Source organism: Nothobranchius furzeri, chromosome 3 (assembly GCF_043380555.1).
Source record: "Nothobranchius furzeri strain GRZ-AD chromosome 3, NfurGRZ-RIMD1, whole genome shotgun sequence".
NCBI classification, from domain to species: Eukaryota; Metazoa; Chordata; class Actinopteri; order Cyprinodontiformes; family Nothobranchiidae; genus Nothobranchius; species Nothobranchius furzeri.
In genome coordinates this window covers 54,038,479-54,061,334 of record NC_091743.1, presented here as the reverse complement: position 1 = coordinate 54,061,334, position 22,856 = coordinate 54,038,479, and the positions used below count along the sequence as shown (strand labels likewise).

Genomic DNA, 22,856 nt, shown 5'->3' with positions numbered 1-22,856 from the left:
TGCGTGTGCGTGCGCGTGTGCGTGTGTGTGTGTGTGTGTGTGAGAAAGGTGGGGGAACTTGTTGTGGGCTACGCATCACTGAATATGTCCACTGACACCTTAATGTGCTTGGCTTGTCTGAGGAACCCCCACAGGCAACCAGCTACGCACGCACACACGCACGTCTGTCTTTCTATCATAGTGAGGACCCTCCATTGACTTCCATTCATTTATGTGATTCCACTATGTCTAACCCACACCCCAACCCTAACCATAACCAATGCTGATCTATTCCTAACCCTAACCTTAACTAAAACTTAATTCAAACTATACCTCTAACTAGTATAGTTAGCTTCTGGTAAGCTTCTAAAAAAAGTTGGGACCAAAAAAAATTTCCTCACTTTGAAAAATGTCCTCACATTGTAGGGAAAATGGTCAAATGTAAGGATTTAAAAAAGCAGGGATGGGGGCACAGCGGTAAAGATGGAGGGCAGAGGATAAAGATGAGGCTAAGACAGAGGGTGAGAGGAGGCAATTGCCCCCTCTAGTCATCAGTGCCCGAGACGGGTTTAGCTGGAGGGTCTGGCAAATGCAGCACCCTATTCTGCTTAACCCAAGCCTGCTGACCACTAATGGGGATCAAACACAGTGAGATGAAGTTGTGTGTGTGTGTGTGTGTGTGTGTGTGTGTGTGTGTGTGTGTGTGTGTGTGTGTGTGTGTGTGTGTGTGTATGTGTGTGTGTGTGCACGCGCACTGGAGGGAGCTCTGCAAAAAACCCTATAGGTTGGATGGAGACAGGATGTCCTTGAGTTTTGAGAGCTATGCTGGTATATTTTGTGTGTGTGTGTGTGTGTGTGTGTGTGTGCGTGCGTGCGTGCGTGCGTGCGTGCGTGCGAGAGAGAGAGAGAGAGAGATTGAACTTAAATTCCGATTTTGAACTAGAGTCTTTAAAGAACATATGTGTGACGGTTTCCCCTCATACGAGTGTTATGCCTCCAGCACGTGTGTATATTGGGGTGAGGAACCTTTATTCAGCTAGTTTGTGCTTTTCCACCATCGTGAACCTGCTAGAAGTGACCTACATTTACTCTACAATGAAAAATAAGTCACATTAATCAGCATCCCTCACTCATGGTCCCAAAAGAGAGCAAAAGCAATATTTTACCACAGCTAGGAAGGAGAACTAGAGGTGGTTGTTGTTAAGCATTAAGCATTTTTTTATTTTAGACTTTTTGAATGAAATGCCACTTCTCACTTGGAGGAGAAACAGTCATCTTGTGAGAGTAGATCATAAAAAAAATAAATAAAAAAAGAGTACATATTTCAAACTATTTCCACAGGTCTGTTCTGCTCCACTAAGACGCCACACGGCACGGACATGTGCCTCATTTCTATTTAATGTATCAGCCGATTTCACTGCAGATTATACAGAGATGTTCCTTACGACATACAAGACCGCTTTCCTCTGTCTCCACTCCCTCCATCTCTGCCTCCTTCACTCACCGCACTAATGAGACAGAAAAATGAGGGGAGCAGCTGGACCTGGGGACGCGACATGCCCCCCTCCACCTCCCCACTCCCAAAGCCTTAGTCCATGCATCTCACCATTAAAGTAGAACAATGTTCACCAGTGGTGGGTCTGCTAATGACCACATGGACACACGCACGCACGCGCACACACACACACGCACATGCACACGCACGCACGCGCGTGCACACACACACACACAACCTCCATTTATGTATGTGATGTCTTGATTAGAAGCGAACTGGGAGGGTAGTAATGTGTAGGTGGTGTGTTTTTGTGGAACTGAATCCTGTGGGAATGTGTTGTATGGTGAATGTGTATCAGGTCGGTAGGTTAAAAGATGCACTAATTATGGCATATGAAGGTGAAGTCTGCGGTGGTCCAATACAATTAAAATATGGTGACATTTATACATTAAATCATATGGATGCTGTTGGAGAGAGGGTGTGTGTGACGGAGGAGGAGGCGGCTCAGATGTGAGACGATTCTCTAAAGGAAGTAGAGGAAAGTAGAAGTGGTTGTACGTTTGGTCTATCATGAACATGCCTGCTAGTAACTGACTGAATGAGTGTGATAATTCCCACGAACCTTCAAAGCATCACCAACAGCAAACTCACCTGTCTGTCGGTCAGAGTGTAGATGTACTGCAGGTCGGGGCTGAACAGCATGTCTCGCAGTAACGGACTTCCATTGTCGCTGATGGTCACCTTCTCGTACAGAACAGCAGGACGGTTGGTGCTCACAGAGTTCACCAAAATCTATAAAAAAACACATAATTACATTTACAATTAATTCAGCAACTGCACTTACGTTGTCAAGCTTCAACAACATGCACTGCATCACATCTATCATAGAAAGCCCAAACAGAAGTGCCTGAAATGATTCAGCTATTTAAACGTGTTTACGGAGCATGTCTCAGGACATGAACCACACGCGCTTCACACATAAAACATAGGGACACGAGCAAAACAACAAGCTAAACAGCATAAATGTAGACGTGAAAAATCATCCAGTCAATGCTAACATACACAATATTATGTTAACCTAAGCTAGGTAATCTGTTTACTTTTAATATACGTCACACAAACGGTTTCCCTTTAGTTTTTCTCATCTCTGCAGCAAAATAAATGAAATGCCAGATTTATCTATAATAACTCCCCGTAATACTCCAACACTCCCTCTGCATTAAAACCTAACACACCTGTAGACATGCACCGTCTCAGAGCAGAAACCAACATGCACACACATCAATGCTGCAGACACTCAGATTGTATTTGTGAGCTTCCAACAATAATTTGCCCAGAGTTGTAACGTAATGGTGCAGATACACGATAGGAGATGGGCTGGCCGTGAGCCAAAGTCAACTCAGCAACAAATGAAAAGTGCAGAGCGACATGGGGAGGGCGCGTAGCAGCTCTCTATTAGTAAGCTTTGTATGCTTGTGTTGCTATCGGCCCACAGTGACAAGAGAAGGACAGAAGACAAAGATTCATTCATCCTGGATGCACGTGTGGACAAACACACAGAGACAAACCATTAATGTCCAGATGGAGGAAGGTAGGATGAAAGAGTGCAGACAGACACACAGAGATAATACTGTATGCACTTTGATTTGCACACACACACACACACACACACACACACACACACACACACACACACACACACACACACACACACACACACACACACACACACACACACACACACACACACACACACACACACACACACACACACACACACACACACACACACAAGATGAAACGTCTGGATGCAAAAAACGCATTTTAGGACATGAAGAATGTATTTACAATCTTCCCAAAAGAAACCAGAGGCAACAATCCTATTATATTTCAGTGTGTGTGTGTGTGTGTGTGTGTGTGTGTGTGTGTTTGTGTGTGTGTGTGTGTGTGTGTGTGTGTGTGTGTGTGTGTGCTACAAAAAGATAGCGAGATAGAGTGAAAGAGCTCATATGGCTGTGATAAAGCACTGGAGATGAGAGGAAATATGGATGTTATTATCTAGATAATGGGCCAGTAAACAAAAGATACACTTCATCCACAGACGGCTCACATCTAGATGTGTGTGTGGGTGATACAGAAGCACACTGCCACACTGTTTTAGACAACAAGTAAAAAGGATATCAGCTTTTGTTCTGAGCTCTTTGATTCATTTTGTAGCATACTTCTGCAAACCTGAGGCATTTCCAGTTCACCGGATAATGACCAGTTCATGCCCAGACTGGTTTTGTACACACAAAGAGAAGATAAGAGGAAATGAAAGACAGTTGGCCTTTCTGATTTCTGCTTGCTTCCACCTGCTTGTCAGTCTGCGCTCCATCTCATCGCACTGTTTTGTGTTTTCCTCAGATTTCAACATCAGCCTGAGCTAATCTCTACAAGCAAAAATATCAACAATTAATAATACCTCAGTTTTCTCACTTCCCAGACAAAGACTCAGTTCATCTGCAGTGCAAAGATAAAATAAACATGTGCAGCTAAACCAGCAACGATGAAACAGAAAACAGGACGGTGAGGGGGAGAGAGAGCGGTGACGTGTGAAGTCGTCAGTAATAAATCATTTCAATCAATTCATTCTACAGGCCACGCAGCCAAGGTTAGCCCGGGAGAACAAAAGGCTGAGAGAGATATAGTCTGGACCGATGGATGAAGGAATAAGAAGGTGAATGGATGGAATACAAAAAGAATATCTAAACAAATGAAACAGTGAAACGTACAGATTAGAAGAGTTTTAATCCACTAAAAGAGCAGCACAAGCATATTCCATAAACACCTGTAGTGTGTAAACATGCTTTATAAATCCTCTGGTTTATGTTGTTTACGTCTGTGCTCGGCTCGGAGAATGCATATAAACCAGAGAAGAATCAATGCGACAGTCAGTAATGACAGAAGAAGGTGCTGGTGTTTCATTGTTTTTCTCTGCATTGCTTAGCTTTCCACTAAGTGCTTGATGGATGGGTTCACAGAATGATGCTGTGCTTGTGCTTTCTAGAGAAGCGCCACTACTATTCTCTTGTCAACATGTATAATGCAACATTAACAGACCTTAAACACATTAGAGGTTTTGCTATAAGTAAAGGGGCAGAGCAGCGGGAAGGAGGCAAAGTAGAGCGATGAGTGGGATGAGAAAACCAACAGGGAAGTAACTTCCTGCAGAAAAAACAGTGTTTATGGAAAATCTTTAGATTAAAGAATTCAGATTACTTTTAGAGCCTAAGTGAGCTCGGAAAGTCCTTCATCAAAACCTGTCCTTTAAAGGTGTGGTTCACTCATTTAATCATTTCAATTGTAGGAATGAATGCCTTACAAGTCATACTCAGTAGGAAAAAAGCTCAAAGTCGTTTCAGGAACTAGCAAAATGTCACATCAGAGCAGAGCTTACCACAGCAGGATTTGGAGTTTATTTCCTGATATCTGGACATTTCACCTCGGCTGGGGCCAGGCGTGTTGCAAGCTTTTCAAAAGTGTGGGGGATGTTGTAAGTAAGTAAAGTAAGTAAAAGTTTATTTATATAGCGCCTTTCTCAGATATAAATCACAAAGCGCTGTACAACATAATAAAGATCAGGGCAAATACCTCTAACCAATAAAAACATCAGAAAAACAATAGCAGTGATAAACGTAGAAAATAAAATCATGAGTATAAACAAAGTGAAGGTGTGAACCCGAACAAAGCCATCTTTTTGTCTGTGTTGTCTGTGGATGTCATCAGCTGTAAATTGAAACTCAATCTCAATCCAGTAACGGGTCCGCGCATAATTCACAGTAACAAAGTCCTTCCGAAAACATAATTAATATTCACCGATCAGTGCTTAATGTGAGCCGGATCTTGCCGGAACAAGATCAGGGAACTATCGTATTTTGACCGTTCCGGCAACTGTCTGCTAGGATCCGGCAACTCGTGCAACAAACTTGTGCTATTTGCAGGATTAGAATTACGGGTGAGCTATGGAGCTCCTTGAGGCAGTCAACACACCCAGGGGGAGCCCGAAACGATCCTGGTTCTACTGATATTACATTATCTATGTGGACTCTCCAGGGATTATTTAGAGCTGAGAGGCGCAGAGCTCTAATCGCTGCTCCTGACAGATGCGTCCTGAGCACGGCCACAGTAACATTATCAAAGTGTCGCCCACTCAAAAACAAACTTAACACGCGATCGTTCATGTCGGCTCATATCCTTTTATGCTTTCTGTCTTTTATTTGTATCTGATGCGTGTCGCTGCTGCGGTGCGGAGAGCATCACCTGTTTCAGCCTCTGGTGACCACACCAGTGCGGTCAGCGCGCACTCCGCTATATTTGCGGTCAGTAGATCTTCTTGAACTGCAGTTCAAAGGTAACTCATGAGGTGAAAATACATGAAGCCAGGTAGCAGTTTTTCTTTAGGATTGAGAGGAGATGCAGGACGATAAATACAGACAGGACAGAAAAATAGTCAAATAAAAACAAGTTAGTTTTTGTACCTGGTGGTTGCAACAAACAGACCATTGAAGGTAATCAGAAGTGAGGAACAGAAAATGAAATGATTATTTCCATGTTTAGAGCAGCAGGAACTCCGAGAGGCTGCAGGTGCAAGGGGTGTTTGCGACCGCTGCTCAGGGGGAGGGCGGAGAGGCGCTGAAGCAGGGAACAGTAAAGATGCAAAAACTACCATTGTTAAAAGGTTTCTGCCGATGTCGGGTTTCGAGGAGAGGGAGGGGAAGAAGGAGATGAGGAAACAGAGTGAGTGCAAGGTAGAGAAACCAGACTGGAGCTAAACGGCTGGAAAAGTGTGGGTGTTTAAACCCCCACATCCCCCACGGGTGCGACACCCATGGCTGGGGCGGTATTCCGGTAATACCATATACAGCCGGTATTTTAAAATAACCACAGTATCCAGTGTTTCCCTTAGGCTGAAATTGCAGCGCCACGGCTACATAAAGTTTTGAATGCGATGTAACCACGTGACAGCACTGAGAAGACATGGAGAGAGACGGGCACAAAAATGGCAACTCATGCACCAAATGATTCGGGGTCAAAAAAAGACACAACTTCTTCCATTTGGAAGTATTTCCCATTCCAAGTAAAGGATAAAAGAGAGCCGGTGTTCTGTCAATGTGTTTTATAAATAAACAGTGTTAATATTATAAATAAACAGTGATAGTATTATAAACAGTGTTAATATTATCTACTTTATTTTTTCAGTACTCATAGTGTTTGGGACTCAGTTTCTGAACGTGGAGGTAACGGTGCTTGAGGCTTACGTCAATTTTTTATTCGTAACGGGAATACCGTACACCGTGGTAAAACGTGGAGAACATTTAATGGTATCAAAATTTGGACACCGCCCAAGCCTACTCTCACCTCTGAATGGTAACAGCAATGCAACTCTACCACTGACCCTGTGTGCTCTGCAACATTGATGTTTTACCTCCACAAACACAAGTAGAGCTGGGTATTTTAGCTGTAAAATGGGCAAACCAGGTTAAACAATGAAATTACTTTTTGGACTTGGATTCAATTTGATTCTAGGATTGTTTTATAAGAATAGACTCAGGTATGAAACAAGATTTTCAGTCTTCCACACCTTTAATCATCTTTGACATTTGATATTCAGAAACCCTCCCTATCCCCGTAAGTGAAACCACAACTAGCACTATACCACTACCACCCACCCCTAGGGATGGGTACGGAATTCTGTATTTTTTAAGGTATCGACCGAATTCCATAGTACCGATCGAGCACCGATTCACGTCATTTCAAACGGTGCCTCGTTTCGGTACCCGTCCTTCATAACGAGAACTTGCCAAGACAGCTGCGCATGCGCAAGAGCGTTATGTCGTCGGTCCCTGCGAGAGAGTTGTAAAAAGAGCAGCATGGTAGAAAGAACACAGGCTAAAGCTTGGGTCCACTTCACTAAATGTGATGGGTAACTGGGTGATGATGAAACCAGCGACAGACAACGATCTAAGTGAGACATCCTCATCTTAATCTGCTCTGGTAGGTGAATAAAATGTTTAAGATAACGTTAGCTTGATATGTTAGCTTCCGTTTCGCTAATGGTGCGTTCGCTTTCTCCTCGGAACTCCGAATTTCCGACTAGAACATGAACGCGCTCTAAAGTTTGGCTTCACTTTACTAAATGCAACGGGTGATTGGGTGAAGATGAAACCAGCGACAACGATCTAAGTGTGAGGCATCATCATTTTAATCTGCTCCAGCAGTTAAATAAACTGTTAAAGATAACGTTAGCTTGATATGTTAGCTTCCGTTGCCACCGTTGTTATCAGCTAATGGTGCGTTCGCTTTCTCCTCGGAAATTCTAACTTCCCAGTAGGAAAAATCAAATGAAAAAAGACGGCAAAAGGAATGAAGATACACAGTAATTTAGTTCACAGTAAAGATGTTTGCTTCAGTTTAATCATCAGCTTATAAAACTACAAGGACGATGTTAAAATACAAACTGTTGTATGTTATTTATCGTGATATTTATCAAATATTGTTATTGAGAAAAATATATATTTAATTATCAAAGAGAATTAAAGTAATAAACACTCAAAAGTATCAAAAATTGGTACCGTTAAGTACCGGTATCAATTCGTAGGTACAGGGAATTAGTACCGGATCGATTCAAATGTCAAAGGTACCCATCCCTACCCACCCCCTACAAACACCCGTTTTTCATCTGCACTATGAGCATTAACACATCCCTCAGTGTGCCGATGCACCAAAAAGCCCCCGGTGTTGAGTTTTATCTGTGCCAGGCAGGCCTGGTTAGCTCAGATAGAAACACTGGTGATACGGAGGAGAAAGGCAATATGAGGCTGAGAGAGTTGCGTGATAAGACAGAAGCGTGCCAGGGAAAATGATGCCTGTCATAGCTGCAGGTTACAAGTGATTTTGCTCGTGTAAATTGAAGACATTTTATGGCTTGGATGCATTAAAGGATGAAAGAGAAACCGAACAAGGGAGAAACATGAAGGAAGGAACTAAATATGCAGAAGAGGAGAACTACATTTTTCAGAGTACCCCTTCCTTTAGCCAAACTGTTGGCTGATGAAGAACACTTAGAAAAAAGGAGTGAATGGAAAGCTGCATGAAAGAGACCGGGAGAGTCCAGGTGTTCCCAGGTTCGGCTGAAAGCTTTGACATTTCAGAGCACACTTGTTGCAACACACACATAAATAGGAACATACACAGGGAAAAAACATAAAAAGAGGTGGTAAACTTAACATAACTATGGGCAATCATGTATAATGGCAACAGGCCCCACATTCCTGCCTTTGATGTGACAGGAGGCCCTGCATGAATGTGAGTGTTTAAGGGGCCCCGCTCAAATGGAATTTAACGCGGTCCTGTATGGGACAAAAGGAAATGAAAAAAGGCAGCGAGAGGGTGATAACTAGGAGGGAAAAGATGTCAGGGTCCCACAAGCAGGAGTAGATGATCAAGAACAACGTGTTGAACTGATTAAGTATACCTTGTGTCTTTGTCTTCCTTAGAGCGGAAGCCTGTTGCCATGAAGTCACATGATATGATTAAAATATACAGAAAAAGCTATAAAGTCCACCTTGAAGGGAGACTTTAGTCAGAAACTAAGTGTGAAGTTTGGCCGATGAGGGCAACATGAATGGGGAGATCCTTATAAATCATTAGGAGGAGCAGAATGAACATCTGCTATCCTTAATGCCAATAATATGGATTTATTTACAGAGCACCACAGTACCGCCTCTAACCTGTCTGGTTTCACTTCTCACTCACATCATCTCACAACCATTTGACTTTAATCATGGGAATTACCCACCTAATGCTAACTTCTTGCAAACCAAATCCACCACCTTCTTTGGTGTCCTTTTCTTATCTTAGCAGTTTTCTGCGCTGGCATTCAAATAAAAAGCTGAAAGCACTCTCTTCCTATCTCAATATGAGCCTGACAGGACTTGAGCTGAGCAAGACATAAACAAATCTATCAGCAGATACTAAAGGAAACACAGGAGAAAGACCTCGTCTTTGTTGTTGAATGCTCGTGCAGATCGGCTCTCTGAGGAAAACAGGATCACAGACTGATTATGAGAGGACGGCACCTCCTATATCTATAAAATGTTTGTTTAAAATGTTCAGAAACAACACGTGTGTGTATGTTAGGCATACTTCTACCAGCATGCATTCATACACATTCCCGTGATTTCCAGCCAACACTCAGGAGAGGCTTGAGTAAACCTTAACCATATGTGGGTCAGACTTTCCTTCACCAGAGCACCCCAGACAAAGAGGGATGGTGACAGTGATGGAGGAGGCGAGCCCTCAGACCGACGTGAGCCAGTTGGATATCAAAACACCACACAACTGATTTATTTTAAGGTTTAAGAAGTGCAAAGTCACACAGACATTCACTTAAAAGAGATTTATTACAGCAACATTTCAGTATTAGAAAGAGGGAAGCCCCGCTCTCCGATGCATATTTATATCTCCAGCTGGAACTCAGAGAACAAATGGGATTATGTGATGAGATTATGTCTGGGTAAAGGAAAATGGGCATGAAAATTGGGTCTAATGATCCTAGTCTGCAGGACGGTTATAAGATTCATGCAGCATTACGACTGTATTTTATGTTGTCTTGAGCAGAGAGAAGATAAATGACCATCAATTATTACTAAATAGGAATGTGTATTGGTGAAACTGGCGATACGTATCACGATACATGGGAGACATTATATTGATGTATCATGACGTATTGCGATACATTCAGTCAGACGAGTCCAAACTGATACTTAACGTGTTTAACATGAGGTATCTCAACCATAATAAGAGGGATTCACATTTGAATGGTGGAAACAAAACCCATTGCACACTGCTGCCAACTAGCAGTCAGCGTTTGAATTGCACCAAAAGAAAAGAAAATACACAAATGTTTGCATATAAAGTCTTTCAAATTTTTGATTTACAGCTTTTGAATATCGATGTGATATCACAGGAAATAATATCACAATATATTGCCATATCGAGATTTTCGTGCATCCTTATTACCAAAGCTTTTTTATTTGGTTGGTGTTTTAAGCTTGTGCAAAGGAAGCTCTTATTATGAAGGGGTTTTAACAAAATTACAGTTTTTCTCAGTCGCTTTGGTGCGTTTCTCAGATCAGAATTAAAATTCTCATAACTATTAGTTCAACCTCCACAACATTTAGTCATTTGTGCACATCGTAGTAGCAGTTTCTCCTTTCTCTGAACAAACTGCAAATGATTTTGGACATGTATCAGTTGCTTTCATACATTTCTCTGCTGTTTTTTGACATTTCCATTTGCTTATGTCATGTCAGTCAAAATGAATTATACTTATGGATGCTGAATAGTCATTCTCAATAAAACTAATAGTCTTACTTTCATTGCTTGAGTCATTACACACAAAATTGTTGAACTAGTTATCAAATGTCAAATATCAGTCATCTGTCAAGCAAATTCTAAACCTTTCTTTATCATTTTATTCTGGAAATGTCTCCTAAATTGAACAATTGATCACAGGTGAATTTCATCTGGCAAGCATATATGAACTGAGCAGGAGCTACAGTAGTGTGTACCATTTCTATACTTCTGTATACTTCTCCACTCCAGGAGATACTTTCCTCGCTGCATTGCGAGGGATGACATCCGTTGTGATGTAGATGAAAATATGTGGCCAGACAGACAGAAACGTCTGGATGTGCCAGAATGATTTACTGTACCTGTATGTTACCGTACTGTGCAATACTGTATGTACTGTTACATGTACTGTATATTGTTCACATTTGTGCACAGCTCTACCAAAAGGGTGATTTTTTTGTTTACATGTATTCTACAGTAAACAAGTGACTGTAGCATATTTTCCTTTTGCACAATGCTGTAGAATTACAAACACTTCTATACAGTAAAAATGTAAAACGTACGTATTCAGTGTCTCAGTTACTCCCAAAACTCCCATAACATCTACAGTAACTTTACTGCACATTTCAAATGGCTGTACAAGTAGGGCATAGTGCTGTCTTGAGCATTTTCTGGTGTCACCAAATATTCTTGCAATGGAAAACACTGAAATTACAAACTGTCATGGTGAAAACATGACAAAGCCATTGTTCATAAAGATGGTGTCAAGACTTTTCATTTTGATGGCACTGACAGTTTCATTGACATGAATACTTGCTTTTGAGGAATGGATTATCAATTTTGCGCATGTGACGTGCTTTTGCAGGCTATCCACTAGGTTTTGCAGTTTGCACTAATTGTTTTGAGAAATGCACTAACTGCTGTGCAAATGTTAATAGTGTTCTGAGAAACGCACCAAAGCGACTGAGAAAAACTGTAATGAGATGCCAGGATAATAAAGATTGAACTAATTTTTCCAAACAGCCATGTATTTTAGCCATTTTAGCCACAGGTACACATGATACACTCCTGATTTCAAAGACAACAGCAGGTGTAAATGATTATTTGGATCAGAGTGAGTGTATGGTGATGACCTCTTAGATCCGTATTTCATTCATTTGCTTTCCTCAAATTATGCAGATGGAGAGACAATCTTAAAATGTTTCGTCAATGCATTAATAGAATTTAAAAGTCTCACTACAGCTCTCTAAAGAATTTAAAATGTGCAATCACAACCTTACATCAGCGTTTCATTATCACAGTAACAGAATCTGGTTTTAATGGTAGAATAATTTCAAAATAGTAATCCTAACCAGGAAGTCTGACTTTAAATTGTACCTGCAGCTGTTTTTCCTTAATACGAAGTAAACACACAAACACTCAAATGAAGCGTCAGAGCAAAAGCATTCACACACACCACTTGGATTGTTTTAACACACATCACATTCTACACACTAAATCATAAATGCTGTACAATTATGGGCTCTCAAGTGTTCATCAATCACAATCTGAAGATAATTATTCATTAAAAAGTGACTTATTTCCTTTTCAAAATGCATCAAAATATTTCCCAAAACTCTAATTACACAAGACCAATTTTCCTCAAAGAAATGTGATCAAAATCAGTAATTGTGACTACATGACCACTACAGATTAGAATGCAACGGTGATTTTCCTTGATCCAGCTGCACCTGACCTGCTCAATCAGACGCCGAGGCTGTCGCAAAGCACTCAACATGTTCACATGTGAGTCGGCGTAATCCACTTTCATATCAGGTTACTGGTGATGCCGATTCTTATTGACTGGCTTTTGGTATTCATCCACACGTGTGCAGCACTGTTATTCATGTGCGAGCCTGTGGCCTTTCACCAGCAGTGCTCACAAAAGGTCAAAGACTTGCACAGTTGTGCAAGCACGCACGCAGACACAGCTGCAGAAACATGCAACAGGCCATGGAGGAAGATGTGGGGAGGAAAAGAGAAAGAGAAAAGAACAAAGACCCCGAGCTACATGTGGCATAATTCTCCCGGCGCATATGCACGACACACTGTAAACACGCTGGAGGAAAGCGCACTGCTTTAACAGCAAATTAAACCTATTCATCACTGCTAAGGCCTTTTAATCCTCACGCTCGCTGGAATTAAAAGACCTTGTCACCACTTTCTATCTATTCCTGCGCCTTCTTTCCTCTCGGCTGATGCCTTCCTCTTCCGCTCACATCCACATTCCTACTACAATTTTATCTTCCCTTTCTCCCTACATTTTCCTCCCTCCCTCCCTCTGAATTAAGTGCCTTTAGCTAGCAATCGTCAGATAAGTGCGTGTAGCGAGTTGCTAGACACGGCGCAGCAGCAGCATTTCATCTTCCACCCATCACTAAATCACACTAACTCAATCATCAGCATGAAGTTTCCCACACACACACACACACACACACACACACAAGAAGCTGCGAGTGTAAGACGTGCAGGATGGAGAGAGGTGCTTTGCTTTGACTGATTTTATCAGCTGTCATGCAAACCGGGGAAGAAATTGCACCACAACATTATCATATACAATAAGATGAGGCTGGAAGATGGAGCTTTCCAATTGAACACCTTCTTAACGCCACCATTCCCATGAGAAAAGACCTCTCCTTACAATAAGGAGCAACTCACACCCCATATAGGAAACAATATTACACGTTTACATCAAAGGCTGTAGGGTGGATATTCGTGTTAAAGACATAACATGCGTTCATTAAAAGATCAAGATTTACTGTGTGTATGGTTATGGGTGTGTGCATTTATATAAGGAATGGCAGCTGGTCACATTAAAAGTCTAGAGCCAATGAGAAAACAGAGACAAGCTGCTCACTTGGATACTAAACTAAGATATGGAGAAGAGCTTCATGCATGCAGGGGGGGGGGGGGGGTGCAGCCATACAGGGTGTGTATGTGGCATTGTGGAGAGAAGAGGAGCACACACAAGCACAGGAGAGAGGCTGGGGAGTAGAGTGTTTGCATTGTCTAGAAGTGGAGGAGGATGTGTTTGCATGAGACAAAGTGTGTTTGTGTGCACGTGGGACTGTTGCATTTATTTGCATGTGAAGCAAAGAGCTTGTGTACAGTCAACACATGCAAGAGAGCAACCGTGTGCAGTTGGTAAACATCAGTCGGATTATTTAAGCAGCAGTTAGCAGCTTGAGGAAACAAAGGACATTCACTCCTGCTCATGTGAAACTATGCAGCAGCACTTGACCCACCATTTACTGCCTGGATCAGCCATTCGCTGGGATTACAGTGGATGGAACCTCATCTTCAGCTGTAATTACCAAGACAGGTGTGTGTGTGTGTGTGTGTGTGTGTGTGTGTGTGTGTGTGTGTGTGTGTGTGTGTGTGTGTGTGTGTGTGTGTGTGTGTGTGTGTGTGTTCCTAAGGGAGAGCCGCAGTGATTACATGGCCACTGGTGCCTCTAATAACATATTTTAGGGGAAGCGAGGAGCAGAAAGGATGAGTGGGGGTGAGATGACTGATTTCCATCTTTCTTGAGGACAACCAGAAATATGGCAAGCAAAGTCTGATGGTGGTTTAGATGTGGGTCTGGTTTGACTGAGCTGTCATTTTGGAAAGGGAGTATGTGTGTGTGCCGATGTTTTTAATGGATGTAACACAAGAGGCTAATGGGCGCCTGGCCAAAACCACACCTCAGAATAATGTGTGTCAAACCATTCCTGCCCACAAATACCAGACGCTCTCGGCCTCTTCCACGTCTCCGTCTTCCCCTTCGGCCCTCTTTTACTTCACCGTCTTCCTCAAAGCACTTCTGGGAGAACTACTTTGGTCACATTAATCTCTTACAATTCCCTCTTCATTTTTTGTTTTGACACTTTGTTTTCTCCTTAAAGGCACAGTGTGTGATATTTTTACCGGTTTACTATCAAATCCTGTGTTTCCAGTTCACAAACTTGTCCTTTTTCACTAATATTTCTCACCAACATCAATTCTAAATATTCCTCTCAACTGGAAATTATACATTTTTAAATACATAAACCTTCTAGCAGGTTCACGATGGTGGTGTAACCCAGAAGCTAGAACCTTAATGAGGTATTAACTAATTGGCTTACTAATATGATCCATCCTCAATTTAGATAAAATATAAAATATAAATTAAGGAAATTAACAATACTAATTAATAGATATCTAATTAACTAATAGATAATTTCATAATGAATTATTGGAAGGGTGAATAACTAAAATAACGAGTTTAATATTAAACATCGGTTAAAACAAGAATCTTGAACATCACTAACAGAAACAGAAGAGGAAAGCTGTATACTATTGGTCCAGGTGGGAATCTGAAATTTCATTGGCTGAGAGAAATAAGTCCCGCCTCCGCGAAATAAAACCGTGCGACGCAGCTGAGCGAGAGGAGAGACAAACGGCTGTGCAGCACGCAGATACAGAAAGCAAAGACTGAGCGGTTAGAGAGAGAGAGAGAGAGAAAAAAAAAACTACGGTCGAGGCCGTGAAGAACCCTGATTTGGGTGCCGCATAGATAGAGGGAGAGGCGGACTTGACTCCTTCTAATAAGAGCTAGGAACTTGGAACCAACGCGATTTGTGTGGAGACGACAGAGTGAACCAATCCTCTGTAGGAGGGAACCGTTGGAGCGCGTTGGCTGGGTTTTTTTTTTCCTTGGGTTTGATCCCGACTCCTATGATCACTCACTTGGAACGAGAACTGGATTTCTTCCTGACGAGGGAGATGGCGAGCCTTAACCACTGAACGAACCAGGACATCTCAAGTAACTGAAGAGCAGACTGCTCTCTTCTGTGAACAATCTCAACGGTGTGGTAGGAAAAAATCGCACCACCGGACTCTGACTTTCACCCCAAGCGTGGGGATTTGACTTGACGCCGGCTGACTTGTGACTCATATGATCAAATCTCATACCGACCATTTTACTATTGTCGATTGTTTTCATCTGTTTTTGTGTGTTATCTTTATGTGTTATATTTCCCATTATTATTAAAATTTAGTATATAAACCGTTTCATGCTATACCCGTGACTCCAGTCATTCTTAAACAACCTCCAATTCTCCCCGAACCTAATTATTGGCCCATTTGTTTATTTTTTCTTTTAATTATCTTATTGTATCCTGTAATCCGGTTACATAAAACTTGGCGAGCCAGCCAGGAGAATTGTAGAGTTGTTACCTTAGCTAACCATTGACTGACATCATAAGAGTGCCTGGAGGTCACAGTGGTTTGCCATTTTGGCATTATTGGTACTTTTGAGTGTTTTAAAATGGAAGTTGTGAAAACAGAAAAGGTCAAAGTTTCAAATGCTGTTTTAATCAGTGGGTTAACTGATACAGACCTTGATAACGAAGTCTTTGGGTTTATGGAAGGATTCGGACCAGTTAACAGGCGCATTAAGTTACCAAACTGTGATCAGATTATTGTGGAGTTTCAACATGAAGCCACTGTTAAGGAATTAAAGAAACAATGTTTACCCTATGACAAACCTTGTACTAGGAACCCAGATGTTTTCTTTCATATTCAAGACCTAGCCAGCGCGTACAGTCTAGAAACTAGCACATCTGCCACTGATGCCTATCTGTCAGAGCTCAGGGACATAGCTGCGCGTAGCAATCAATCATTTAAAGACCTTCTAATGGAGGAACTGGCAAAAATTGGGGAATCTTTAGGAAGGGATACCCATGCATCTGAACCAGTCACTGAACCAGAGCCAATGCTCCATAGTGACCAAGTTACATATTCCCTGCCTTTAACACCAGAAGTTAACTATATGAACAACTCAAAGGACAATTGTCCACCTACAGAGACTGGAAAACAAAACCCTTGCATTCCACCAAATCTTTTAAACACACCTGAGGTTCAGCGAGTTATTGTGGAACACATTGTTAAAAGCAGTGAGGTTATCCCTCCGCCTACTTCACAATACAGACTAAAACCGTTCTCAGGGCGAGTTCCACACCCTTCTTTTGAAACTGACTATGATACTTGGCGTAGTAGTGTAGTGTTATGCATAAATGATCCTTCACTCACCAAGTCCCAAATTGTACGAAGAATCGTGGAGAGTCTGTCAGCCCCAGCAGCGAGCATCGTTAAAGCTCTTAGTCCAAAATCCGACCCGGAAACGTACCTTGAACATCTCGATTCAGCTTACGCAGCTGTCGAAGACGGCGACGAGCTCTTTGCTCGCTTCTTAAACACAAACCAGGACAGTGGTGAAAAACCTTCCGATTACTTTCAGAGGTTATACACCTTGTTAAACCTAGTTATTCAGAGGAATGGAATTTCCTCCAGTGACGCCGACCAGCAGCTGCTCAAGCAGTTTTGCAGAGGCTGTTGGGACAGCTCGCTGATTTCAAACCTGCAACTCGAACAAAAGAAAGACAACCCGCCTCATTTTACAGCACTTCTCCTCAAACTGCGCACTGAAGAAGACAAACAGGCTACTAAAGCAGCACGCATGAAACAACACTTAGGGGCACAACGAACTAGAGTGTATTCAAATGTGCAAACAACATGCTCTCAGAGTAAAAACACTTGTGAACTGGAAATAGATGATAACTGTGATGACTTACGCAAACAAATCGCTGAGCTCAGGAGCCAAATTGCACAGCTTAAGGTTAACAACACAGATAAAAAGGCAAAGAAAACTCAAAAAGAGTCAAAACCCCGTGTGGGGACTAAAATTCCAGATGAGCCCAAACAGATTCAGCAGATAACAGCAGTGGTGCCCAGACCAAAGCCTGGATACTGTTTTAAGTGCGGAGAAGATGGGCACATAGCTTCTAGCTGTAGCAACGAGCCAAATCCAGCACTAGTTGCAACTAAAAGACTTGCTCTTAGACAGAAGCAGCGCGAGTGGGAGATGTCAAAGCCAATTGCTCAGTCTCCTCCTTTAAACCGGTAGAAGCTCCTATCGTGGGACAGATAGGTGCTAAAGTAGAACCAAGTCCCTCTAAGGAAAGGACAGAGAGACTTTTTTGCAAGCCAGTTCATGCTCATTCAGTGCCAAAACTTCCCAAAAGATTAGTGGGTGGGCGATGCACAGCTACAGTCTCAGTTAACAGTGTTGAATGTAATTGTTTACTGGATTCAGGGTCCCAGGTAACCACCATTGCCAATTCTTTTTACCAAGAACACTTACCTGACCTCTCAATTAAACCCATCAGTAATCTGTTAGAAGTCGAGGGCGCAAACGGTCAAGCAGTTCCTTATTTAGGATACATAGAGATAAGTGTCACATTTCCAAAAGAGCTCGATCAGTCTGGACTTGAGTTACCTACCCTTGCGTTAGTGGTTCCGGATATAAGCTCAAACTCTGATACACCACTACTCATTGGCACAAACACACTCGATCCTTTGTATGAGCAATTGTCTGCCAATAACTTACCTGATTCCAAGGCACTCTCTTATGGGTACCAACACGTGCTAAAAGCCTTAGCAGTCAGAAAAAAACAAAGCAAAGATGGACGAGTTGGTGTGGTGAAGCTTCGAGGGAGAACCCAAGAAGTTCTCCCTGCAAATAAAAAACTGTTACTAGAAGGGTTTATGCAACCCAGCCAAAACAAGCATGAGCCTTATGCACTCATTGAACAACCCACCAATGGTTCTCTACCAGGGGGTATAATTGTAGACTGTTGCCTCATTTCCTTACCTTCACATGGTCCATACAAAGTACCTGTTGTACTAAGAAACGAAACTAACCATGACATCACATTACCCACTAACTGTGTGATCGCTGAGTTAGTTAAAGCCGATCGTGTTATGCCATATCCAGAACCTGACAAAAGTGATCAGAAAGTACTTGCGGCGTGTAGTTCGCAGCAACAGACTTCACCTTCAAACCCTCCTCTCAGTTTTGACTTCAGTACTTCGCCCTTGTCCGAAGAATGGAAAGGGAGGATCACCAACAAACTTAACACTTACTCCGATGTGTTTTCGCACCACGATCTTGATTTTGGTCATACACAACAGATAAGACATCACATCAACTTAAAAGACGAGACCCCATTCAAACAGAAATCTCGGCCGATCCATCCACATGATTATGAAGCCGTGAGAAAACATTTGGAAGCCCTCTTGGAAACCGGTATAATAAGAGAGTCGGAGTCTCCATTTGCCTCACCAATAGTGGTAGTTCGGAAAAAGAATGGTGAGGTACGTCTATGTATAGACTATAGAAAGCTTAATCTGCAAACCATTCGCGACGCATATGCCCTGCCTAACTTGGAGGAGTCCTTTTCTGCTCTCGCTGGATCACAGTGGTTTTCTGTGATGGACCTCAAGTCAGGTTACTATCAAATAGAGATGTGTGAAAAGGATAAACCTAAAACTGCTTTTGTTTGCCCGTTTGGGTTTTATGAATTTAACCGTATGCCACAAGGAATAACAAATGCTCCAAGCACTTTCCAACGGGTTATGGAAAAGTGTATGAAGGACATTAATCTGAAGGAAGTGTTAGTTTTCCTAGACGACTTGATCGTCTTTTCCAACTCCTTGGAAGAACACGAAACCAGACTTTCTCACGTTCTTGAACGGCTTAGAGAATACGGACTCAAGCTATCACCAGATAAGTGTCGTTTTTTCCAGACATCTGTGCGTTATCTTGGACATATAGTATCTCGAGATGGCATAAAAACCGATCCAGATAAGGTGGAAGCACTCAAAACATGGCCGAAGCCTCAGACTTTGAAGGAACTCCAATCTTTCTTAGGATTTACCGGTTATTACCGACGCTTCGTTAAAGATTACTCAAATATTGTCAAGCCACTAACATCTCTCACGGCTGGTTATCCACCCAAACGGAAAAACTTTAAAACACCACCATGTAGATCAAAGTACTTGAACCCCAAAGAACCCTTTGGGAATCGTTGGAGCCAAGACTGTGAGAAGTCCTTTCAAACTGTTATTGAAAAACTTACCACTTCGCCAGTTCTTGGCTACGCTGACGCAAAACTCCCATATCTAGTACACACAGATGCTAGTACGACCGGACTCGGTGCAGCGCTATACCAAGTGCAAAACGGTGTCACACAGGTAATCGCTTATGCAAGTCGCAGTTTAAGCTCTAGTGAAACTAGGTACCCTGCGCACAAGTTGGAGTTTCTAGCCTTAAAGTGGGCCATAACAGATAAGTTTCATGACTATTTGTATGGGAACACATTCACTGTCATTACTGATAATAATCCGTTAACTTACCTCTTAACAACGGCAAAACTCGATGCAACGAGCTATCGTTGGCTAGCTGCGTTGTCCACCTATAATTTTGACATCAGATACCGTGCAGGTACACAGAACGTTGACGCGGATGGCCTGTCTAGGAGGCTGCATGATAAACCTGAAGACAACTCAAAATTCACTGAGGAATGCCAACGACTAGATGAGTTCCGATCTCATCTTTTATCCTCTGTCAAAGAAGTCGAGCTTCAACTTCAAGCCGAAGCAGTGAAGGCAACATGCCAAAAGCACATGGTCTTGGATGAGACTGATTCTCCTTGTGGTTTAGTTCAGTCACTTGCCATGTCTGCAGCGGCCATTCCAGACCTATTCCAGTTGGAAGACAATAGTGACAGTTTCTTTGCTGTGCCCAAGTATAACCATGCTGACCTTGTCTCCTTGCAGAGGAAAGATCCAACCATTGGCCGAGTCATTCAGCTGCTTATGACTGACAATAAACCGCCAACTGATACTATTGCAGAACCCCCGGTGGTTCTTAACCTTTTGAGAGAGTGGAAACGGTTTGAGTTTCAAAATGATTTACTGTACCGGAGACGCCAATTAGGACCAGAGACATCATTGCAGTTAGTCTTGCCTGATTCATTACGTTCAACAGTCATGCAAAGCCTACATGATGATATGGGGCATCTTGGGGTTGAACGTACGACAGATCTCATTCGGTCCCGTTTTTACTGGCCAAGAATGGCTAGTGATATCGAAATCAAAGTTAAAACTTGCGAAAGATGTATCCGTCGGAAGGCCCTCCCTGACAAAGCTGCTCCAATGGTGAGTATTACCACCACCAGACCTATGGAGTTAGTTTGCATGGATTTTCTCTCCATAGAACCAGACAGTAAGAACACTAAAGATGTCTTAGTGATTACAGACCATTTTACAAAGTATGCAGTGTCCATCCCAACCAAAGATCAGAAAGCCACCACCGTCGCGAAGAACCTGTGGGAACATTTTTTAGTCCACTACGGGTTTCCTGAGCGTCTTCATAGTGATCAGGGACGGGATTTCGAATCACGTACAATCAAGGAACTTTGTTCTTTACTTGGTATCCGTAAAGTCAGAACGAGCCCTTATCACCCTCGTGGCAACCCCGTTGAACGGTACAATCGTACATTACTCAGCATGTTGGGAACTTTACAAGCCACTGAGAAACATCACTGGCGCGATTTTGTAAAACCACTTACTCACTCGTACAATTGTACAAAAAATGACGTGACGGGATACTCTCCCTACGAGCTAATGTTCGGTAGGCAGCCTCGGTTGCCTATAGATATTGCCTTTGGGTTACCGCATTTGAACAAGCCCTCTATAACTCATTCTCAGTATGTTAAAGAACTGAAGAGTCATCTGGAACAGAGTTATGACATTGTCATAAAAAACTCTCAAAAAACAGCGAGGAAGAACAAAGAACGGTTCGACAGAAACATTCGTGAGTCCACATTAGGTGTGGGAGATCGTGTTTTAGTCCGAAATCTTCGCTTAAGAGAAAAGCATAAATTAGCAGACAAATGGGAGCAAACAGTGTATATAGTTCTCAAACAGATGGAAAACTTGCCAGTATACACTGTAAAACCAGAGAACGGAGAAGGACCCAACAGAACACTCCACAGAGATCTTTTACTGCCTTGTGGTTTTCTCTCTTCATTAGAAAATGAAACAGAACGCGTTACGAAACCTAGCAGACCTCATACAAGACAGAGTTCAGCCTTAGAACCTGACCCAGATGAGCCACTTGACGAAGAGGTAGATGAGTTTTATTACTCTGATCTTCCACAAGTGCTAAACCGACCATCCTATCAAATAGCGGTCACCTTGCCAAATAGGGAACTCATAGCAGATTCAGGACCGGTAAATAATATTCAACAACAAAACACACTATCCTTACACACAGGGGATCGCAAGGAACCAACCTTAGCTGGTAATGAAAATGCTGAATTGTCCTTACTTGACAAAGGCATCAACACCGAAACATTCTTACCTGAAAGAGTGAAAGAAGCAGCAACATACTTACCTGAAAAAACGAAAAAAAACGAAGTATACTTACCTGACGTAGAAACGGGGGATGAAACTAACACAAACCTACCTCAATTGGATGGTGTCCTAAAGTCGCAGCAACGTGATGTAAGTTTTGAACCCATCATACACGATCAGACACATACATCTGAAAAGACCAAAGTCTTAGAGAATAGCTCATCAGCTCTGTCGGAAACAGAGAGCTCACTTCGTCCTGTCTCAGTTGAGAATCAAACCGAAACGGATGAGCATGATACTGTGCAACCAGAGATGTATGTCAGGAGATCTGAACGAAGTAGTCAGCCTCCTCAAAGACTAACTTACTCTCAATTGGGCAATCCACTAGTGACCGTAGTTAGGTCCCTTTTCCAAGGACTTAATAAAGCTTTTATTGACTCTCTTACTCAAGAAGTTGTGTACCCCGTAGAAACAATGCACAGGGACGTGCATGATATTTAATGGGGGAGGATGTAACCCAGAAGCTAGAACCTTAATGAGGTATTAACTAATTGGCTTACTAATATGATCCATCCTCAATTTAGATAAAATATAAAATATAAATTAAGGAAATTAACAATACTAATTAATAGATATCTAATTAACTAATAGATAATTTCATAATGAATTATTGGAAGGGTGAATAACTAAAATAACGAGTTTAATATTAAACATCGGTTAAAAC

General features: G+C 42.2%; 1 protein-coding gene across 4 annotated transcripts in view; it reads right to left on the bottom strand.

Annotated features, from left to right (window-relative positions):
• The window catches only part of plxna1b (plexin A1b), a 175,761-nt gene that overhangs the window by 106,896 nt on the left and 46,009 nt on the right, over positions 1–22,856 (bottom strand). For all 4 annotated transcript variants that reach the window (XM_015959444.3, XM_015959446.3, XM_015959445.3 and 1 more), the window contains exon 3: positions 2,126–2,266. In XM_015959444.3, the coding sequence (XP_015814930.3) occupies positions 2,126–2,266 (141 nt within the window). The remainder of the gene's footprint in view (positions 1–2,125; positions 2,267–22,856) is intronic.